At 41.6% G+C, this 19,610-nt stretch overlaps 2 protein-coding genes across 3 annotated transcripts in view; one reads left to right on the top strand and one right to left on the bottom strand.

The window, feature by feature from the left end:
• The window catches only part of YES1 (YES proto-oncogene 1, Src family tyrosine kinase), a 47,445-nt gene extending 46,438 nt beyond the window's left edge, over window positions 1-1,007 (top strand). Inside the window, exon 12 of the mRNA XM_072327594.1 lies at window positions 450-1,007. Within this exon, the coding sequence (XP_072183695.1) occupies window positions 450-658 (209 nt within the window). The 3' untranslated portion in view covers window positions 659-1,007. The remainder of the gene's footprint in view (window positions 1-449) is intronic.
• TYMS (thymidylate synthetase) lies at window positions 983-18,241 on the bottom strand. 2 transcript variants are annotated; one of them, XM_072327596.1, is made up of 8 exons: window positions 17,951-18,241; window positions 17,020-17,093; window positions 15,695-15,869; window positions 13,617-13,718; window positions 12,339-12,514; window positions 11,878-11,949; window positions 10,569-10,613; window positions 983-2,262 (listed from the first exon to the last, which is right to left on the bottom strand). In XM_072327596.1, exons 1-7 carry the CDS (start codon window positions 18,096-18,098, stop codon window positions 10,605-10,607), a joined length of 756 nt encoding a protein of 251 aa, XP_072183697.1. In that variant the 5' UTR covers window positions 18,099-18,241; the 3' UTR covers window positions 983-2,262; window positions 10,569-10,604. The 2 variants fall into 2 exon arrangements, with proteins under 2 accessions (XP_072183697.1, XP_072183696.1); XM_072327595.1 differs by lacking the exon at window positions 983-2,262 and having other exon boundaries at window positions 10,295-10,957.
• Window positions 18,242-19,610: the final 1,369 nt, after the last annotated feature.

Raw genomic sequence — 19,610 nt, 5'->3', positions numbered from 1 at the left:
ACCAGACCAGTTTTTCAAACCTAAACATACGTAACATGCCCTACTGGATATATTGCCATGAGTGGAATTGTAAGGCAGTCCTGCTCGGCATATAATGCTTTTCTTGGCCTTATTCCAAATGGAATAGAACCCAAGGGAGGCAGAAGGCATTTGTGCTTAAGTCTTTCTTTTTGAAAGAACGACCTCAAGACGCTGGTAAATGTTCTATAACAAAACATACGAGTAACGATAAGAATGGAGAACCAAGGAGTGAGGAATTATCCAGCGCAGTGAAATATTTATTAGGAAATGTATTTAATCCAAGATTTTAAAAAATTCATTCTTTATCAAGTGCTGATATGATAGATTCACATGCACGTCATGAACAATATTGTGGTACCCTTGAAAAACCTTGTCTATCTGTTCTTTGTATAATGCCATTCAAAGCTAAGGTGCTTTCCTTTTATTAGGAATGGTGAATCGGGAAGTTCTGGAACAAGTGGAACGTGGATATAGGATGCCTTGCCCACAGGGCTGCCCAGAATCTCTCCATGAGTTAATGAAACTATGTTGGAAGAAGGACCCTGATGAGAGACCAACATTTGAATATATACAGTCTTTCCTGGAGGACTACTTTACTGCTACAGAACCACAGTACCAGCCTGGGGACAATTTATAAGCCAGCAGTCTATATAACATGCACAAATCTGCCAAATGTAAAAGACTTGCAAAGAATTCCGGACGTCTGTAAGGAATCAAAGGAAAGAAAATCTTCGCTACTTTGCATGCTCTTAATGACAAACTGGAATTTCATAATACAGTTGCACAAAACCACTTTTCAGGTGTTATAATCTAATTTACCAATGACATGTCTGTATTTTATTTCCTATTTCCCAACTTGTTTCAGGGTCCAAAGGAAGCTTACTGAAAACGTGAGGTAGTAAAATGAGTGTTGGTGTGAACGGTAGCAGAAAAAAACAACAATGTTTCATATCCTTTATTTGTCCAACATTTAATCATCTGAGGAAAGAGGGAATTGTCTGGAATTAATGTGATCTCGAGGGAGGACGTTTTTAAAGCCGAAGAACTTTGTGGGACCAAGCCATTCCATTCCAGTTCTATAAAACTTCCTGTGTCCAAAATTATGTGGCCCACCCCCCCAAATATGGTACAACCATATTTGATGCTTAGTCTTGATCTTTAAGCTTCCTCTTGCATGGACCGAATGAGGGTAGGCAGGTTAAAAGAGAAATTGGAACAGTGAGTGACAAACTTGATCTGAATGGTACACCTCAATAGTGAAATTAGAGAGTATAAAGCACTGTGCTAATACTTGTATTAATATAACTGGAAAGTAGCATGAGAGATTCTTCTTTTTTTCTTTCTGCGTAGCTAATTGAGAATAATGAAGGTAACTAGAAAACGAGGTCATATTTTATAAAAATATGTGATAAAGTATGGAGATATTTGGACTTGAAATTATGTGATAAAATCGGGGAAGGAAATCCTTTAAAAATTGGAAGTTCCAATCCTACAGTGAGCTCCTAAGTGGGAAGACTACCTGAACAAAGCTTACCGCGAGAGCTAGGCTGGAGCTGGTAAATGGACACTTAGTCCTTTTTGCAGAGACAGATTTGGTACTGTTGTATGTGGCTCGTATGTCTTAGTAAGGGTGGGTGCCACGAACGGTAGTTGTCACTAGTTCAGGGATTTGATTGCACTTTTGCTTTTCTTGACTATTAAGACACCCTAGACACAGTTGCTCTTCCCTCTTAACGCCCTTCCTGCCGAATTATTTAACTAAAAATAAACAAAAGAAAATGTGAAAACTTAAAAACTAAAGGGAGAAAAATGTATTTAATATTGTCCGAATATAGTGACATTGAAATTTGCTGGCAGTCGGCCCAGCTCCACACTACATCCAAATTCATTTTCTTTGGCTACTGACATATCAAGCAATAACATCGTGTCTTTTATCCAGCAACTTGCATGACGTGTTTGAATTTCTCATCGAGCTTATTATCCTTTAATTTTGAAACACTAAACTCGTACGTAGCTGTCAGGTTTGAATTTATATTAGCATTGTAAAGCTATCCAACAAAAAATGATTTTCAGAGAAGCTGGTGATGTGGTTCTGGTACTAAACCTGCAGTTTTCCATGAGTTTATACTCAGTTGAATCCAGCTACCAAACAGATCTGTGTAAGAACGGTGCCATCGTTTTTCATCCTCCGTCGTCATCGCTCGTCACCTGCACATCTGTGGTTATCACATTTTAAAAGGGCTTTATGTAAGAAAAACAAAACAAAGAAACAAAAAAAAGAAAAAAACCACGAAAATCAACAAAAAATTAAATATATATATATATATATATGATGGAATTTTAATTTTTCTAAGTATTTTAAAATAAATAACACAATCATGCGAGTTTATGTATTAATACAGCGATAACAAAAAGAAAAATGCCAGAAATGACACTGGCGTTGTTTGGATTTTAATTACAGAATGGAACAGTTCATTGTAATAACACTTGTATAGTAAAGGAATAAAACACTAACTTAATGAATGCGTTCATTGTAAATGGTTGTGTATTATAAGGCTTCTCCAAAAGAGTTTGTATGTTTATGAAAACTTATTTGTTTCACCTGAAGATCTTGATGATGATGTGGTTCTTAACCCTAACAGAATTTAAAACTCACGTTCCCACTTTTTATATAAAAAATAGTAATAAGTCTAATTATGTAACTAAGTATTTTTATAAAGTACGGCATTGTTGAACTGTTTTGCAGAATTGGTTCGAAATAAATTTCTCCTTGATTGCATCTGCTTATTTGGGAGGGGAGGAGACACCAAGGGGGCGGGAGGGGGAACAAAAGCAGAGTGGTCTTCGTACTGAGGGGAAAGGAGTGGGATAAAAGGGGAGACTGAACTTAGAAGCTGTAGCTGTCTCGATGACTTTGGGATGTATTTTTATCCGCTGTCAACTGTTCTAGTGTACTTTAAAGATGCTGACTTTGCGATGTGTTACGAACTGTTGGTGTCAAATGGGAGATATTTTCTAGTACGGTTCAGAAGTCCTTGGCAGGAATTGGCTAGAACAATTTTGTTTGGACGTGTTTTAAGTCTCATGTAACAGCTGGATGGACAGACAGGCTTGGGGTTCTTGGGATAGAACTTCCAAAGTGGGCTCTCAACTGGCAGCTGGGCTGTGGGGCAGGGGCCTCTCCCCCCTCCTTTATCTGCTGTTTGGCAGCCTCTGGTGGCTCCTGCACAAATCTTTCAGGGAATTTTATAAGTCTGTTCTTGCGGTAGCTGGTGTTTTATCTCAACTTCATTGAATGTTATCTGTCTCAAAGGCCAGTACAAATCGGATCACGGATCCTGAAGTTCACGTGCAGTGCCACCATAGATGATGCAGCTGGTGCTGTCAGCAGCTGGTTTCGTTTCAGTAATGACTCATAACAGAGCACTAAGAACATTTTTACCGATTCTGTGACCTGCAACATTTACTGTATTTTAAGTATGTCCTGTAATGTAATTAATGTTTTCTATTTTATGATAACAACTGTGTAATGTCTGGTAATCCCCTGTTGTCCATCCCACCGTTACCATGTCTGCTCTTTGTGACAGGCCTGCAGGTTGTTTCTGTCGTTCATTCTTTCAATCTGTAGCGTTATCAGAATATTTTCCTACTTTTGAGTAAACTTCCAAACATAAAAGTGTGTATGAGCCTACTGTTCAGATAAAATACTTCCCTATTTTAGTATAAAGCGTTATGAAAAGAACCCGATGCGTTCTTACACTTGCGACCGCTCAACTGCCATCTCGCTGGGCCTCTGACAAGCTCTTATTGCTGAACACTAGCCTTAGAAAGGGCCTTAAACAAAGAAAGTCTCCCGGAGCCTGATGGTGTTTAGAGACGAGGCAGGATGCTGCCTTACCCACAGCTAAGAATGCTTTCTGTTCTGAAACGTGCTGTCTGCACCGTATTGAGAAACCTGAAACGTGCTAAGTGAATAAAAACTAAAGGGAGTGAGCCCCCAGTCTTCTTATTTATGTTGGTCTGTTTAATCCAATAAAATCCATGGGTTTTAGTTATTTAAATTCTTTTCATTTTACTTTTGGGAAGATGCTGTAGGTGTTTGTGACAGCTCACCCCCAGCACACAAGACTGCTGTGGAACCGCATGGTTGTGTTGGGTTGAAACCTCAAGAGCGCTCTCTTAAAGAGAGTGTTCTCTTGCAAACAGTGGGATCAAATTGTCATGCAGGCAGGTCTGGGTGGACATCTGCCTGCCTAGCTCTTGTTTTGTGCTGTACGTGCATGAGTGAATGTCTAAAAGGGCAGGAACAAGAGCAAGGCTGCCATCACCATGTAGGCCCTGTAGCAGCTGTGCAGAACAAGGCCGAGGGCGGAGGTACGGCACTGCAGGTGCCATCTCTTCTCCTTCTGCTTTGGAAAAGGGGTTGGAACTGAAGAGCTGCTTTGACCCCTTCACAGTGGAGATGGAGAAGGGCTTAACACCAAACGCTTCTGTTTTCTGTGGTGGCTGTGTCTGCTCAGCTCACCGTGCCTGCTTCCTTGCAGCTCTTGGCTAGGGAGCGCCCATATAAAAAGAGCAGCATTTACCAGAATGAGCCTCTAGCGTTTCATAGGATAAAAATGGTGCGGAGAGATGCTGGTCTCTGCATCCTGAGCTGACAGGGATGCTTGCTGCAGGAGTACAGCCTGAGCAATGGGTTTGGCTTTCCTTCCTCTCCGTTTGGTGCACGGTGCCCAGGAATCTACCAGAGTTCATTCTGGCATTCCCCATAGGTCCTTTAGTGAATCCTCTCTTGAATGAATCCTCTCCTTAACATTCTCTTTTCAGTCATATATATATATATTTAATTGTAATAACCGCTTTATTGAGAAAATCAGAGTGTTCCCAGCACTGCATACTTTTGCAGAACACTATCTCCTACAAGTATTTTGTTTTAGTGCAGAGAAAATTGGCCCTTGTGTTGCTTTCAATTTGTGCTTCCTAAAGGAGAGGAGCCAGTTACCCCATTAAACTCAGCAGGGCCTAAAGAGCGGACTGCGGGTTTAAAAGGGAAACCTGAGTGCAGCACTCCTGGTGAATGGGTCACGCACCAGCACTGCAGCGAGCTGCTGTGAAAGCATTCCCTCTTCATCAGAATCCCCTCTCCGTGGGAGCCCTTCATCCCTGTGCTTTGTGCTCCGCTGCCCAGCCTCCAAGTCTCTTGCTGCAGTTCCTGGTAAGTAAATGCTGATGGATGGACCCCTGAAAATCCATCTTGTGCTTGCTTACAACTTGTGGGGGCTGCACTCACCCTTTGCGTGGCATCCCCACACTCATTCAGGTTTCAACAATCATCCAGTGCCTCGGTGGCTGCTGATGCTTCTTGGTTTTGGCGTTTGGAAGCACCAAGGAATGACTCAAATTGGCTTGTGTCCAGCGTGGCCATTCTTTTCTTTGTGCCAAAGGACTGCGAGAGCAATAGGAATGGTTTACAGCGTTTCTATTTGTTGCTGTTTGTTAAGGGCACGACATTAGATCTGTGTATTTCACCCTGCCGTCTCTATCAATGGACTGAGATTTGCAAAGGAGAGGTTTTTCGGTTGGTTGTTTTTTTTCACTTGATACTAATGTTCATTAGCTACAGTGAGTTTAAGATTATAGTAATTAGACCGCTAATAGGCTAAGTATAATCCTGCGTGCCACTGTTGTCAGAACAGCACCAGCCATTTAAGCGCAATCAGAGTTGAATGGGTTTTCTAAATACTGAGTGTTCTTGCTTACATAAGCAGCAACCTTGTTTATACAGAGCTCTTCCTCCAGGCAGTTGCTCGTTCCCTGCCTTATTTGCAGCTGCACTTCTGAAGCAGAAGTGGGTGCCTCAGACCATGGAATGAGCAATTCCTGCTTTGCTGCTCTGACACTGCTGCATATGTCATAAACCTCCCAGCCATCCGATGATCACCCTCAAAACTGTGACCTGGTGATAAGGCTTTTTCCTCACTTAGTCTACGTCTGCAATTCTTTCTTATGTATAAATACACATATACATACATGTACACTAATGAACTTAGCAATCTGCCAAGTACATACTCTGCTATTTTAAGCTTCTTTAAGGATTCATCATTATTCTTAGTCACCCTCAGATGCGAGTTTGCACGTCCCTGGTTTGTTACTTGCTGCTCCAGACCCAGTGATATAAGATACCGAAAGCCCTTTGGTCTTTGTGAGTGAGATGAGCTTGTGTTGCATGATCTGGATAGACAGACTAGACCTCGGGAAGGGCTTGAATTAGCTATTAATACAGCTCTGATTTACAAAGTATATGCTAGTCTTGAGTATTGGCTTTAATTGGTGGTTTGATCTTTTTCTTCTTTTCACTGTAACACCTGAAAATGATGTGTCTGTTTTTTGTCCACAGAACTCCTCTGTGAATAGAAGAAATAGTATCATCAGTACTACAAACCTGGGAAACCAATGTGAAGCCTGAGCTGACTGAGCAACTTAGCCAAGCTCCAGGCGGGATATCTGTAGCACAGTTAGGAATTGAATCCTGACTCTTATCCAAGTGCGAGAGTGATTTCCTGCAGAGCAATCACTTTGACTGTCTCGGTATCAGGATAGCTGCTCAGTCCTGTCCCAGAGCTGCACAGTGCTTAGCATGATGAAGGAGGGTAGACAGCCCAGGCCTTACTGCATATGCAGCCCTGGACTGGGAACATGGATGTTGAGTGAGCGGAGGGGGTTGAGCTGGCTCCTAAAGGAGCAAATCCTACAAAGATTTTGAGGAACGTATGAGGTGTTATCTGACAGAGCTGTGTGAGCAGCTACATAATCTTCAGTGCAAAGTCAGTCTTAATTTCTTAGGCTTAGCCCACATTCCTTGAATGGAAGAACCATTTCCACTTCACTTTTTAACTCGTGCAGTTCAACATCCAGTAATAGTCTCCAATGAGACTATGCCCAGGCACACAGATATGTTTTTATGTGTAACTAGCTCATCTCATCCACTTGTGTCACTTACAGCCTTCTTAATAGCTTACAAGCATAATCTGGTTCTTTCAAGGACTGATAACATCCTTGAACACTGTTTCATCCAAATACTCACACGATCTTCCATTTAAATCGAGTAATTAAAATAATTTGGCTTTACTGAACCACACAGAAGGGATACCGTACACATGCTTTGTTATCAGTTGCCAGCAGCTCTTTTAGCAGCTCTTGTAATATGTTAATCTGGGAGACTTCAGGCCTTGTCATTTTTTCCCTTGCAGTGCTACAGCAGAGTGATATTTAAACAGCTTCTACAAGGCAGAGTCCTCAGATGTCTTCAAATTGTCAGCTGCAGGCAGGGAAAAGTGAATGAAACCTATCAGTCTATGCCACTGGTGGCCAATAGGTTCCAGAATAAGGCTCTTCAAAATGCAGCAGTAGGAAAAAAATCAATTTCTCCCTACTTTCCAGGCTGGCCTGTTCGGTTTCTTCGGCTGTCAGTCCTGTGATTTGTAAGCATAAGCTTGTATGCAGCGCAGTATGTTTGTTTCACATCGTGCTATAGGGCTGCACCAAAAGACTTCTGACCTCTTGGGCGCTTTTTCTCCAGCAGAAATTGCTGTGACAGTTTGTCGGGAGTTGTGTTAAGATATGAAAGAATAGGAAAGCTTTTAATCTTTACCCTTTAGTCATTCCTCTCATGTTCTTTGCTTAAGTAAATCCACGCATTGCTGTGTTTTGTTTTCAGCTCCTATTCGCCCTCACACTGAGCATGTCGGTCTCCATGAATTAGTCCAGCAGTTGATGACACTTGACGATATCTATCTCAGCATCCAGAAATCCTGAAAGCATCTTAGCTAAACAAAACCCTCCTCTAAGTACTGACTGTGATGTGACTGGTTTTTACCCTCTTAAAAAGATGCTGCTACTTGGTGTTCCCAGCATGCATGTCTTGCTGTCACTGTGGGCTCCAAAGGGAAGTTAAGTGTGGATTCTGATGGCTGACAAGAGTTTCTTCTTGTTTGACCCCTCACCTGACTAGATAATGAATATTCTTGCTGCTATTACTGTAAGGCCAAGAGAGGGGAAAAGAAATGATGGAAGGATGCATTCAGAGAATGAACAAGAATGGAAAAATAAACTTAAAGTGCAAGATTGTGAGGCAGAATGAGTAGCAGTGAGCAGGGCAAGTGTCAAGGACTCAGAAAGGCTGTGGATATGCAAAGCTTGTAATGAACAGACCCTCAGTGCCACCTGTAGAACTCTTCAAGCCAGCAGCTGGAAAGCACAAGGGATAGGAAGCTTATTTATCAGGAATTAAGTGTTAGAACACATCCTTCTCTCCAAAGGCCTATGGGTTCCTTTCAGGGATTCATAACATCATAGTATCATATCATATCATATCATAGTATCGTGCGAGTTGGAAGGGACCTTAGAGATCATCGAGTCCAACTCCTGGGATTCGAGCCCTCTAGTGTAGCAGAGCGGCAGTTTTACCCCTTGCACCACAAGGGGGATTCGAACCCGGGCCCTCTGGTGTTGCAAGCGGCGGTTCTAAGATCTAGCAGCATCCTGTTTTGTCTATACCGGTGCTCTGAATATAGCCTTCAGTCACACCAGTCCTCTGTGCCAGCAGTGAATGATCTTCACGCTCTGTAAATCCTTTGAGTACCTCATGTTTAAATCCACATATTCAGATTCTTTGAATATTCATTTTCTTGGCCTGAAAATATAGAAGTCTAACGCTTATTAATTTAAAGCTTGTTTACATTTTTATTCCCATTAAAGCCTGCTGTATAGTAAAACATTTTTACCTCATATATTTTTCATCTCTAGAGCAGCATAAACTATCTTGGGCATAAAGGTACATGAGTCATTTCAACAACTGCTACCAGTAGTAAACTGTACTGATAAAGGTGGTATTAGATATATATATATATATATTTATATGTATACACATACACAATAATGGACCATTTTTAACAAAGGTAGTACTTAAAAGATTAATTTCTTTTTCTCTTTCCAGTTGGACTGACTTTAATTCTTTCTTCTCCTGTACTGGTTCATTTCACTGAGACTCATTCATCCACTCAAGCCATTAGGCCATTTTGTTACACATTCCCTTTGGCTACACTTGCCAAGAACACCCTATAGATTCTATCTTAACTGAAGTGCTGCATAAATTGGTTTCCAGCAAAAGAAACTTAACTTGCTAAGTGCAGGCAGCACGGTTAAGTGAACTTCTAACCTACACTGTTTCCCTATATGTTAGGAGGACTGTAAATATACTCAACGACTGTGAACTTACAAATGTATGGTCACGATACGAAGTTGATGACAGCCTAACTAATAAAGATGGTCTTGAATAGCCTAACTAGATCACTTTAAAATGTAAGACATTAGGGTTGGAATGAAATTTACAGGGAAGAGAGTGTGTTTTATGCCTAGCAACAAGAACACTGCTTGAATGAATAGGAGTTCAGCAGTCTGAAAGAAGGCAAAGGCCCAAGTTTGTTTAACTATAAGTTGGCTACTCAGCATCCATATAATGTAGCCTCAGGAAAAAATCTGTTTGATCCTGCCATGTTATTAGCATGACCAGCTGGAATAACATATACGGTCTGTTCATTTCTGTTCAAGAAAGATGAAGAAATAAGGAGAACCTCTCTGACAAGCAGCGGCTTGCTTACATCTGATGCACTTAAGAAAGGCAATGATATCCTCTTTCTGGAATACTGTTTGGTTGGGCTACATCAGAGAAAGAAAGCAATGATTTAGGTTTAGTTAGTCCTGCTGGTTGGAAATCAAAATGCAATTATTAGTATTAATATCCTGAGCATAGTTTCAGTAGTAAATAAGGGTAGAAAGACACAACTAGTTGCGTCTGTAAGGAGATACAGGACATTGTTGCCCATGGTAGCATATATTGGACAGCTAAAACATAATCTTAGAATCAGAATGGTTTGAGTTGGAAGGAACCCATTTAAGATCACCTAGTTCCAACCCCCCCTGCTCTAGGCAGGGACACCCCCCTCTAGACCAGGTTGCTCACAGCCCCATTCAAGGATGGGGCACCCACAACCTCACTGGACAACCTGTTCCAGTGTCTCACCACACTCACAGTAAAGAATTTCTTCTTAATATATACTCGAAATCTACCACCTTCTACTTCAAATCCAATTCCCCTCATCCTGTCACTCCATGCCATTATTCTAAGTACCTCCCCAGCTCTCCTGTTGCCCCACTTTGCTTTCTAACTCTTATTTACTGCAGGCATACGAAAACTAAACATGCATTCCTGAAGATATTTTAAAAAACAAAGTTTTATTTATAATACATATGTTTAAGCCCTCTATAACCTTGAAAAAATCCTCTGTTGTACATAAAGGTTCTTATTTTCAGTACTAAATAGAGCACGCAAGCAAACACAACTCAGAAATAACTGCTGACTAGTAAGTGAAATGGCCAAAATCAAATGAAGTAATCAGTAGAAAAGCATCTCAGAACTAATGTAAAAATGGGATAACGTTTGCAAACTAAATGCGTTATTTAGAAAGGAATAAATAATCCAAACTCACCTTCCGACACACGGAAGCCAGGAATTCTACTCTGCTTCATAACAGCTGGGAAAAAACAGCAGTAATTTCCACGCCTACACATTTGTTCTGTAATGACAACTTAGTGCTGGAGGCAACGCTGGCCGATTTTTCAATAACAAAGCATCTACCTTTAGAATTATATTAAAAAACAAAGGCACTGTAACTTCAAGAACAGAGGAAGCCAAGTAGCTTAGGTAGATTTCCATATTAATAGAAGGTGTTTGATAGCATTAAACAGCCATCTCCATCTTAATAGGTGGATGAGGGTTATAATCTTCAATCTGAAAGTCTTCTGCCTTAAAGTCACTGATGTCGTCAACCTTACGAAGAATTTTGAGTTTGGGTAAAGGTCTGGGCTCCCTTTGAAGCTAAAATAAAAGCACATCCTAGGTTAATTGTACAAAACTAATAAATACATAAGAGATGGAGACCTTGTGTTATAAATCAGATCTCATTAATCTAAATTCAGATTTCCCCATTGTAGATTCTTCTTCTTCCCCAAGAAGGCATAAAGAAAAATAATTACAATAGATGTTTGACATAATCGACTTTAGTATTTTGATTAGGTGCAGCAGCATCTGAACACACTGTGAGCAGTCTCTGTTTGCAGAGTAACTCTAGTGGATGCAAATTAGATTCCTTGCAGACTAAACAAGACTGGAAATTCTGATGAAGATGCGCATCACACGTGCTGCAGTTTCTCACAGGAGCATTAAGGTCCAACCCAATAGGTGGATCTCTGGGTGGTTTTGAGCCGTATGAATGGTAAGGATATTCACTCCAAATAAAATTCTTGTTTTCTTCTCCTGCACTAAATTACCTCCTGAAGAAAATACAGCCTTATCCAGGTAAACAGTAACACTGATTAACTAACTTGAATTGACGAGCTGTCTTTTCCCAATATACCTAAAACACGCTCTATTGTGTTTATCCTCTTGGGCAGAATGATTTTCTAAAGCTTTGCAATGATGAAGTCAAAAGTAGGGGTACAGGCTCTCGATCTTTAACTTAGTTCTACAACAGGACATTTTGATCTGGAATAGCATACAGACATTCATTTCAGTCATGTTTGTATTTCTTCCTGTTTGTAACAAGTTTTACATAGGTTAAAAAACAATTCGCTATCATAATATCCAGTTCGGGTAGTACAATTTTTAGGGCAGAAATGTGAAGAAACGCCACGCAAATTAGTGTCTGGAAAACAGCGCGTACGATACTGAGACAATGTGGTATTTGATGAGCACTGTGCAAGATAAAAAGCGTACAAGAACACAAAACGAGTACTTACCTGAACTTTTAGAGGCTCCACATGATTCAGATATATGTGAGCATCTCCTAAGGTGTGTATGAATTCTCCAGGCTGAAGAGAAAGGAGAATACGTGATAGCTACAGTGACTGAACAAACACTGCTGATCTGCTCATATGCTGGAAACAGATGTGACAGTGGCATCCAGCTTTGTTTCACATCTCATATGTATTACTTGCTCAAGTTGTTTCAAACTAGCAGCTTCAGCCACTGCTAAACAACATAGCTTGTGGAAGCAGAGGTGACAGTCACAAGACAAACCCCAAAGCACTTCTAGAGCATTCAAATAAGTTTTGCAGGCTTGCAAGTTCTGTGACTTGACAACTCCTAAACAATCTAGCTTATAGATATACATATATATATAAGCAAGATCCTGAACAGTACACTCATTCCAGTCCCTCACTCTTCAGTCAGCATCATATTAAATGATAAAATAGCCTACCTTCAGCCCTGTGACATGGGCAATCATGTATGTGAGCAGCGAATAGCTGGCAATGTTGAAAGGTACTCCTAGTCCCATATCTCCAGACCTCTGATACAGTTGGCAAGACAGTTCACCATTTAGAACATAGAACTGGCAAAGAGCATGGCAAGGTGGCAAAGCCATCAGAGAAATATCTACGAATTACAATACAGGAAGAAGGGGAGGGGGTAGAGAAAACAAAACTGCATTAGTGTCATTAACTTTGAAAATGTAAGAACTGAATAAGCACAGTGAGAGATACGGCAGGTAGTGCAGTTTGCTATTGCTATGATTCTGTTGTTTCTTCTCTTGAAACAAGAGAGTACCTGCTGCCTAAGCAATTAAGACTGAGTCATGACAAGCTGTCTCCTCGGCTGTACAATCAGAAAAGTCATAAACAGATATTCTATAGAACAGATTTGTGCCATAATGCTGCACAGCAGTTTAGCTTTACTCACCTAGGGGAGCTAATTTATTTCCCTAAAGGAAGATTTAAGAGAGCTAAATTAAGGATGTACCCTAAAGCAACTTAAAGTTGCTTTATCTTACTCACTTCTCACTGCAATGTAACTTTATGGCTTGTTGAGATTTGAAATTGACTAATCATTGATAAATAAATTCAGAAAATAAGAGTATTTATACCTAAAGTGAAGACAGTGAACTTACTTAAGTAAAACTTAATTCATTCCTGATACGTAAGAATGTTTAGCCTTACAAATAATAGCAGCAGCAGCAGCATGTGAAATCCCCTTTCAGACTCCAAGGAAAACACTGGGAGATTAATGACTGCAATAAAAACACTTCTGTTCTCTAGTCCTATGCTTTTTTCTAAGTTTACAATTAATTTAATGCATGGCTAAAAAACAAAACAAAAAACCAACCACCACACTGCTTTGGTACACCTTATTCTTGTTGTTTTTTAACCTTGTTAGCATAAGAACTTCATCTCTGAACAGAGACTGTATGTCAAAAGGCACTGATAGCCATGTATATTCCTCACTTTAACCTGGAGAGAAAAACTTGGAAGTAATAGTTGAAAATAGTTGAAAAGTTTTGAGGTTTGATCATGAGAATTAAGCAGAAGGAGAACTGACAATCCCTGACCACGTTTACTGCACTTAGTGACCTGCACTTCTGGTAGTTTTATAAAGAATAAGGCAAGGCAGTAACACAGAACTGATGTTGACATGGTACTTAGAATACAGTCTATGTACTTTTATATGCAACAACATTCCCTTAGAGCACATAGTTCAGTACCTTTGGGATTCCAAGCACACATGATGATTCTTCTGTCATCTGGATTGGTTTTGATCATCTCAATCACTTTTTGTAACTGATCGACTCCTTGGTTGGAATAATCTGAAGCAAGATACCAAATATGACCTAAGTCAGATTCAAATCGTTATCTATTTTTAAAGCCCAGCCCACACCCTGCTGGAAAGCAATATTCAAATGACAACCTCTGAAGATATAATTGACACTTTGAAGACAACATAAATTTATCTATTGGCACTCGCTAAGTGTAGGTTATGCTTGGTCTTTCTTCAGGTGCTCTAAGGCTTGTGAAGCTCTCATTACTGTATCAGAATATGTCCAACTACCTCTTTTGAATGCTTCCAGTATCTTTAGCACCCACTGAAATTGGACCATTCCTATCTAGAAAGTTTTCTTCCAAGCATCAAAAACTAGAAGTCTGTACTAACACTCCATCCCAGGAAACAAAGGTTGCGATACCAATATATTAATTGCACAAAACATGTTACTTTATCATTTATGACGACAAACGATGACACTGATACCTAAAAAGGACTAAGCTGAATTGGAATGAGCAACAGATATTAACATCTCTTATTTGTGGTTTTTAAAGTAATTCTCCCGTTCTGTTTCTATAGTACGTGCCTTTGTCTGCAGCTGATATTTATATGCTATTGTATTCCTACTGAATATAAAGATTAAAAATCACATCCAGGCCAGTAACACAGAATGCCTCGCATTCTTTGGATGCTTAAAAGAGGAAAGCTTTTGACAAGTAAATACATACATCTATCTAGCACTCACCAAGGTCATTTATGAAAACTAGATTTCCGAAACACTCAAGAGCCAGAAGGCACAGGATATTACAGTTCACCCCGTGACCCTTACTGGCTGATTTTAGGCTTGATGTCAATTATATGGAAATTCATTGGAATTAACAGCAGAATGGATACCAGAATAAAAAGAGTCATTAGTTGTTACTCATTATTCTGAGTCATGCCAGTGAATTAGCATGGCTGGAAACTATTTTTTTCCTAATAACTCTTCTTGCAACCCAACACCAAATTATGTTATCGGGAGATAGACTCAAGCTGGTTGGCAAACAACATAGTAATATACCAGCAGCGCTGTGCCAGAAGCTTTTTCAAATGGTTTTGTTAGATCCTGAAGCTAATTACTCATCTACTAGTGGTGCACCTTAATGAAATCCATTAGCAATGGAAATTTGCCTCATTCATTTTTCTGTTCTACACAGTAACTCGGATCTTTCAAGTTAGGAAAGCTAAAACATTTTATTTAGTTTTTAGATTTGTTAGTTCACTGTTTGCAGCACCCATGTTAAGGATAAACCTGCACTCTGCCAGTAGTCAATATGCCAATATTGAGATTTTTCACACAGAGGGCGGTGACGCACTGGAACAGGTTGCCCAAGGAGGTTGTGGATGCCCCATCCCTGGAGGCATTCGAGGCCAGGCTGGATGTGGCTCTGGGCAGCCTAGTCTGATGGTTGGTGACCATGCACATAGCAGGGGTTTGAAACTGGATGATCATTGTGGTCCTTTTCAACCCAGGCCATTCTATGATTCCTTTTCCACAGTGTCCCATGAGCATACAGAACTAACAACACTTCCTGCCAGCACAAGTGCAACATGGAACTAGCATTATTTCATCATGGAATTAGCATCTTTTGTCAGCATTCAGAGAGCACAGTCTTTATTCCACTGCTGTCACTGAGCCAGCTCATGGTTCTGGACTGCAATACAGATACGCATCTCTCCATCTACCAGTGACCATACCATCTCTATGTTAAAGTAAAAATAATGTATACGTTATGTATGATTCCACTGTTCTATAAATACCAAACTATCACATACAAAGCTAAATCTTTCAAGATAATTAGATTTAACTAACTAAAAAAATAAAAAGCAAAATTCACCCTTCTCAGACAGATTATTCATTCTTGTTTTCATTCCACAGTGTGAACAGTCCTTTTAACAACAGTCCAACCCACCCACAGACTTCTGGAAGTGAGGTTCCAGTCATCCCACCAAGCAATCAAGGCTGCTTTTTAACATGATTACCTGTGTGCATGTCTTTGTATTCTGCTCCAAAATGCCTCCATTGAAAACCATAAACTGGTCCCAAGTCCCCCTCTTCTCGGGTGCAAAACCCCTGTTTATCCAGGAACTCACGTGACCCATTGGCATCCCAAATCTTCACACCCTTTGCAGAGAGCTCTTTGGCATTTGTAGAACCCTACAAAATAAAGAGAGTATGAAGTTTACCTCCTAATTCCAGAACAGAGGACATGATTTGACGCAGAAGCATTAAGCTTTGCTAGTCAGCAGTATTTCTCCATTTTAAACATAAAGGATGGCCAGTCTGATTAACGTACTAGATGCCCGCACTTGGGCAGAACAAATCTTATAAGTACCTTACAAGACTTCAGCTTGAGGAGCCAAGCTGCTGTTGTTTAACTCACAAAAAGTACAGTCTCAAGGTCAAGGTATATCATTTCACATGAAGAGAACAAGATTTTATTCTTCAGACGAATAAAAGGAGGCAATAAAGTATGGCCTAGACATTGTCTTTTCCAAGCCGCCTCTAATGAAGTTGAAGTCTTAAAGTCCCTTTTGTTAACATGACAAAAATGAAAAACATGGCAAAACGAACTGGAGAAGTTTCACTGAATTCTGCAGTGAGTGCCAACCAGCTGACTCAAAAATCCAACATAACAAGCATTCTGTTTGGGGGAGCGAGCGGCCTTTTATCTTTGAAAAAAGAGATACTTGAAAAAAGTATATGTGTGTGTGAGTCCTGCTATCTAACAAACTGTTGGCCAGGTTTTCCCACATCAGCACATTGTCACGGCATTTCAAGGAACACTTGTTCTGCAACATATTATCCATAGAATTTTAGTACTCTTAACTGCAGCAATTAGCCCTATTGGGTGTCATTTTTTACTACTTAATAGCCTAGTGTTTACATCAGTCTTACTGCGCCTGTAGTTCCTCACTGCTTGCTTCTGTTCAAATCAATACAAGCTACCTACCTACTGAAAAGCATATCATTAGATTGTTTATAAATGACAATATTATTTCTTATGTAAACACCAACAAAAGACTCCGCTAGGCTTTTTAACTGCAGGGTATCATTAAAACAGCAAAAGCTCTCCCTGTACCAGACTATTTCCCTTAAAAAGGAAAAGAAGAAAAAAACGTTCTGATTTGTAACAATGCAACAGCATTCACTGAAATACATTGAATGTTTTGTATGCGTGGGCTGTTCTGCTGTACAAAAAGAAGGGCCTGCATTCACACCAAGTTCCTTAACCCATTTCACACCAGTTCATCATATTGATGCCATTCTCAGGCCTACTACTGATAGAGCCATCCAGATACGGCACCTTGATAAACCACAGCAGCTCCTCCAGCACTCCTTTCCAGAACACTCTCTTCGTCGTCAGCAGTGGGAACTGATCTGAAAAACAGTTACATGGTGTCAGATGTGATCAGATTTGTTGCGATGAAAACAGATAATTGTAGGGGGTAGAAGGGACCTCTGGAGATCACCCATTCCAACCCCAAGCTAAAGAAGGCTTCCTATGGTAGATTACACAGGAAAGCACCCAGGTCGGGTTTGAACACCTAGAGAAGACTCTGCAGCCCCTCTGGGCAGCCTTTTCCAGTACTCTGCCAACCTCAGTCTAATGCATTTTCTTTTTCACGTTCAGATGGAACTTCCTGTGTTCTAGTTTGTGCCCACTGCCCCCTGTTTTGTCACCGGGCACTGCTGCTAAAAGCCTGATCACATCTGCCCAAATAACTTATGTTTTTACACATACAGAAGGCAATGCCCATGTCTGACACAGAAGTTTGCTGTTGAGAAGGGACGTGTCATGCTCCTTCTGGGATCAAGGCTGACAAGAGCACAGGGCTGTACAAGTATTTGCAACGGGAAGCAAAGCCTTAATTATACCGCCGAATCTATTGCACTGACGGCTCTTCCTATACCTGCACAGCAGGAAGGTTACCTCACGATTTCCCCTTTATCACGAGATGACAGCAGGCCTGTCCCCAGACCGGCACCCACCGCCTGCTCCTTCCCGCAATGCAGTAAACATAGCGGGGGACGCCGAACCACCGCAGCACGGGGAAGGAAGGCCGGCCCGTTCCGCGGGGCCCTGCAGCGGGGCTGCAGAAGATGGCGGCCGCGCCCCGGCACGGAAAGACGGCCCCTGGAAACAACGGGGAGACGACGGGAGGGACTGAGGGGACTGCGGGCAGCTCCCGGTGCAGCCTGCAGCCGGAGGGGCCGCGGGTCCCGGCGGTGCCGACCTCTCAGACTGTACCGCGCCTGCATGCCGAAGACGGAGATGGTGCCGGTGCCCGTGCGGTCCTCCTTTCGGTGGCCGTGCTGCAGGATGTGCCGGACCTGCTGCAGGTACTGCGGCTCGCCGCTCAACGGCTCCTCCGCGGCCGGCATGGCGGGCAGGGAGCTACACAAGCGGTCCCCTCAGCTGGATGCGCTGTGGCGACCCGCCCGTCCCCGCCGAGCCCGCCAAAAGTTTCCCTTCCCGCGCACGGCACGCAGGGGCGGGCTGCCACCTCCCTCTTCTCCCCGCCCCGGCCCCGTGAGCGCCGCCTCCTGCTCACGGAAGGACGCCGGCGGCTCCTTGTGTGCTCCACGTTAGGCGAAGTGTGAGGGCTGCGAGGGTGGCTGGGCTTCTGAATGGTACTTCATCAGTCACACAACCAGAGAGTATTGTAGGGGTTGGAAGGGAGCATCCAATGCAACCCTCTGCTAAAGCAACTTCCCCAAAGTGGGTTGCACTGGAAAGCATCAAGTGGGGTCTTGAATATCTCCAGAGCAGGAGACTCTGCAGCCTCTCTGGGCAGCCTGTTCCAGTGCTCTGACACCCACAAAGAGGTTCTTCTTCATGTTTTTATGGAACTTACTGTGTTCCAGTCTGTGTCCGTTGCCCCTTGTCCTGTCACTGCACATCACTGAAAAGAGCCTGGCCCCGTTCACTTGATTCCCACCCATTAGATATTTATAAACAGTGATAAAGTTCCTCTCTGTCTTCTCTTTTCCAGGCTGGGCACCCCCAGGTCTCTCAACCTTTCCTCATAAGGCAGATGCTTCAGACCCCTCATCATCTTTGTAGCCCTTCGCTGGGCCCTCTTTAGAAGTTCCCTGCCTTTCTTGAACTGATGAGTCCACGTCCCCACTCAAGTTGGCCTACAGTGTCTCTCCTCCTGGACTTTTACAGCGGTGCACTTTTTATGCTATACCTTCTCTCTAAGGGCAACACTCAGTGCTGACCGTGGTTGTGTTTCACCTTGCTGGTATCTACCGCTCTGTTTTTCAGCATCGTTTTGTGTTTTGAACTTTGCCTTCTGCACAGCTCCCAATACAGTGTCATCTGAAGATTTTCAAGGTATATTCTGTCTGTTGGCCAAATCAGACCATCTCTAAATATTTCTTTGTTATAGTACAGTACATCTTAGTAGTTAAGTGTTTGGTAAGAGGTACGTATCTCTCAGATAAAGTCCAGCTTTCCAGCAACTGGTTTGATTCCAGGAATTATGGCTGCTTAATCTCTCAAGATTAGTGTTCTGTAATATAAAGGAAGTTGAATGGAACAGGAACTGTAGGCTAGAAAATGTTAATTTTTCCATACTGCAGACAGGAAAACGTATCATTTCCACTACTTAAAACAATTAAATTGCCGTTTTCCTTTTGTCTCCTGTGTGCACTTTGAAATGCATACATTTTATTTTGCATAGATAAAGTTGGAAATGGTACATGTAAATGCATACAAAAATGTTCAACCACAGCCAAGAAAACCAAAACACCTAGAGCTTTGCTTCTGAGAGTTGTATCTGTTCTTAGTTAATATAATTTGCAAATACCATGCAAGCTAACAACAACAATGTAGGAAAAGGCAAACATCTTTCCTTGATAAAGAGTTCCCTGTTAATTATGGCTCCAAAG

The sequence above is a fragment of the Excalfactoria chinensis genome, chromosome 2 (assembly GCF_039878825.1).
Source record: "Excalfactoria chinensis isolate bCotChi1 chromosome 2, bCotChi1.hap2, whole genome shotgun sequence".
NCBI lineage: Eukaryota > Metazoa > Chordata > Aves > Galliformes > Phasianidae > Excalfactoria > Excalfactoria chinensis.
Note: the sequence above shows the minus strand (reverse complement) of the source record. Positions and strands in the feature narration are given on the sequence as shown.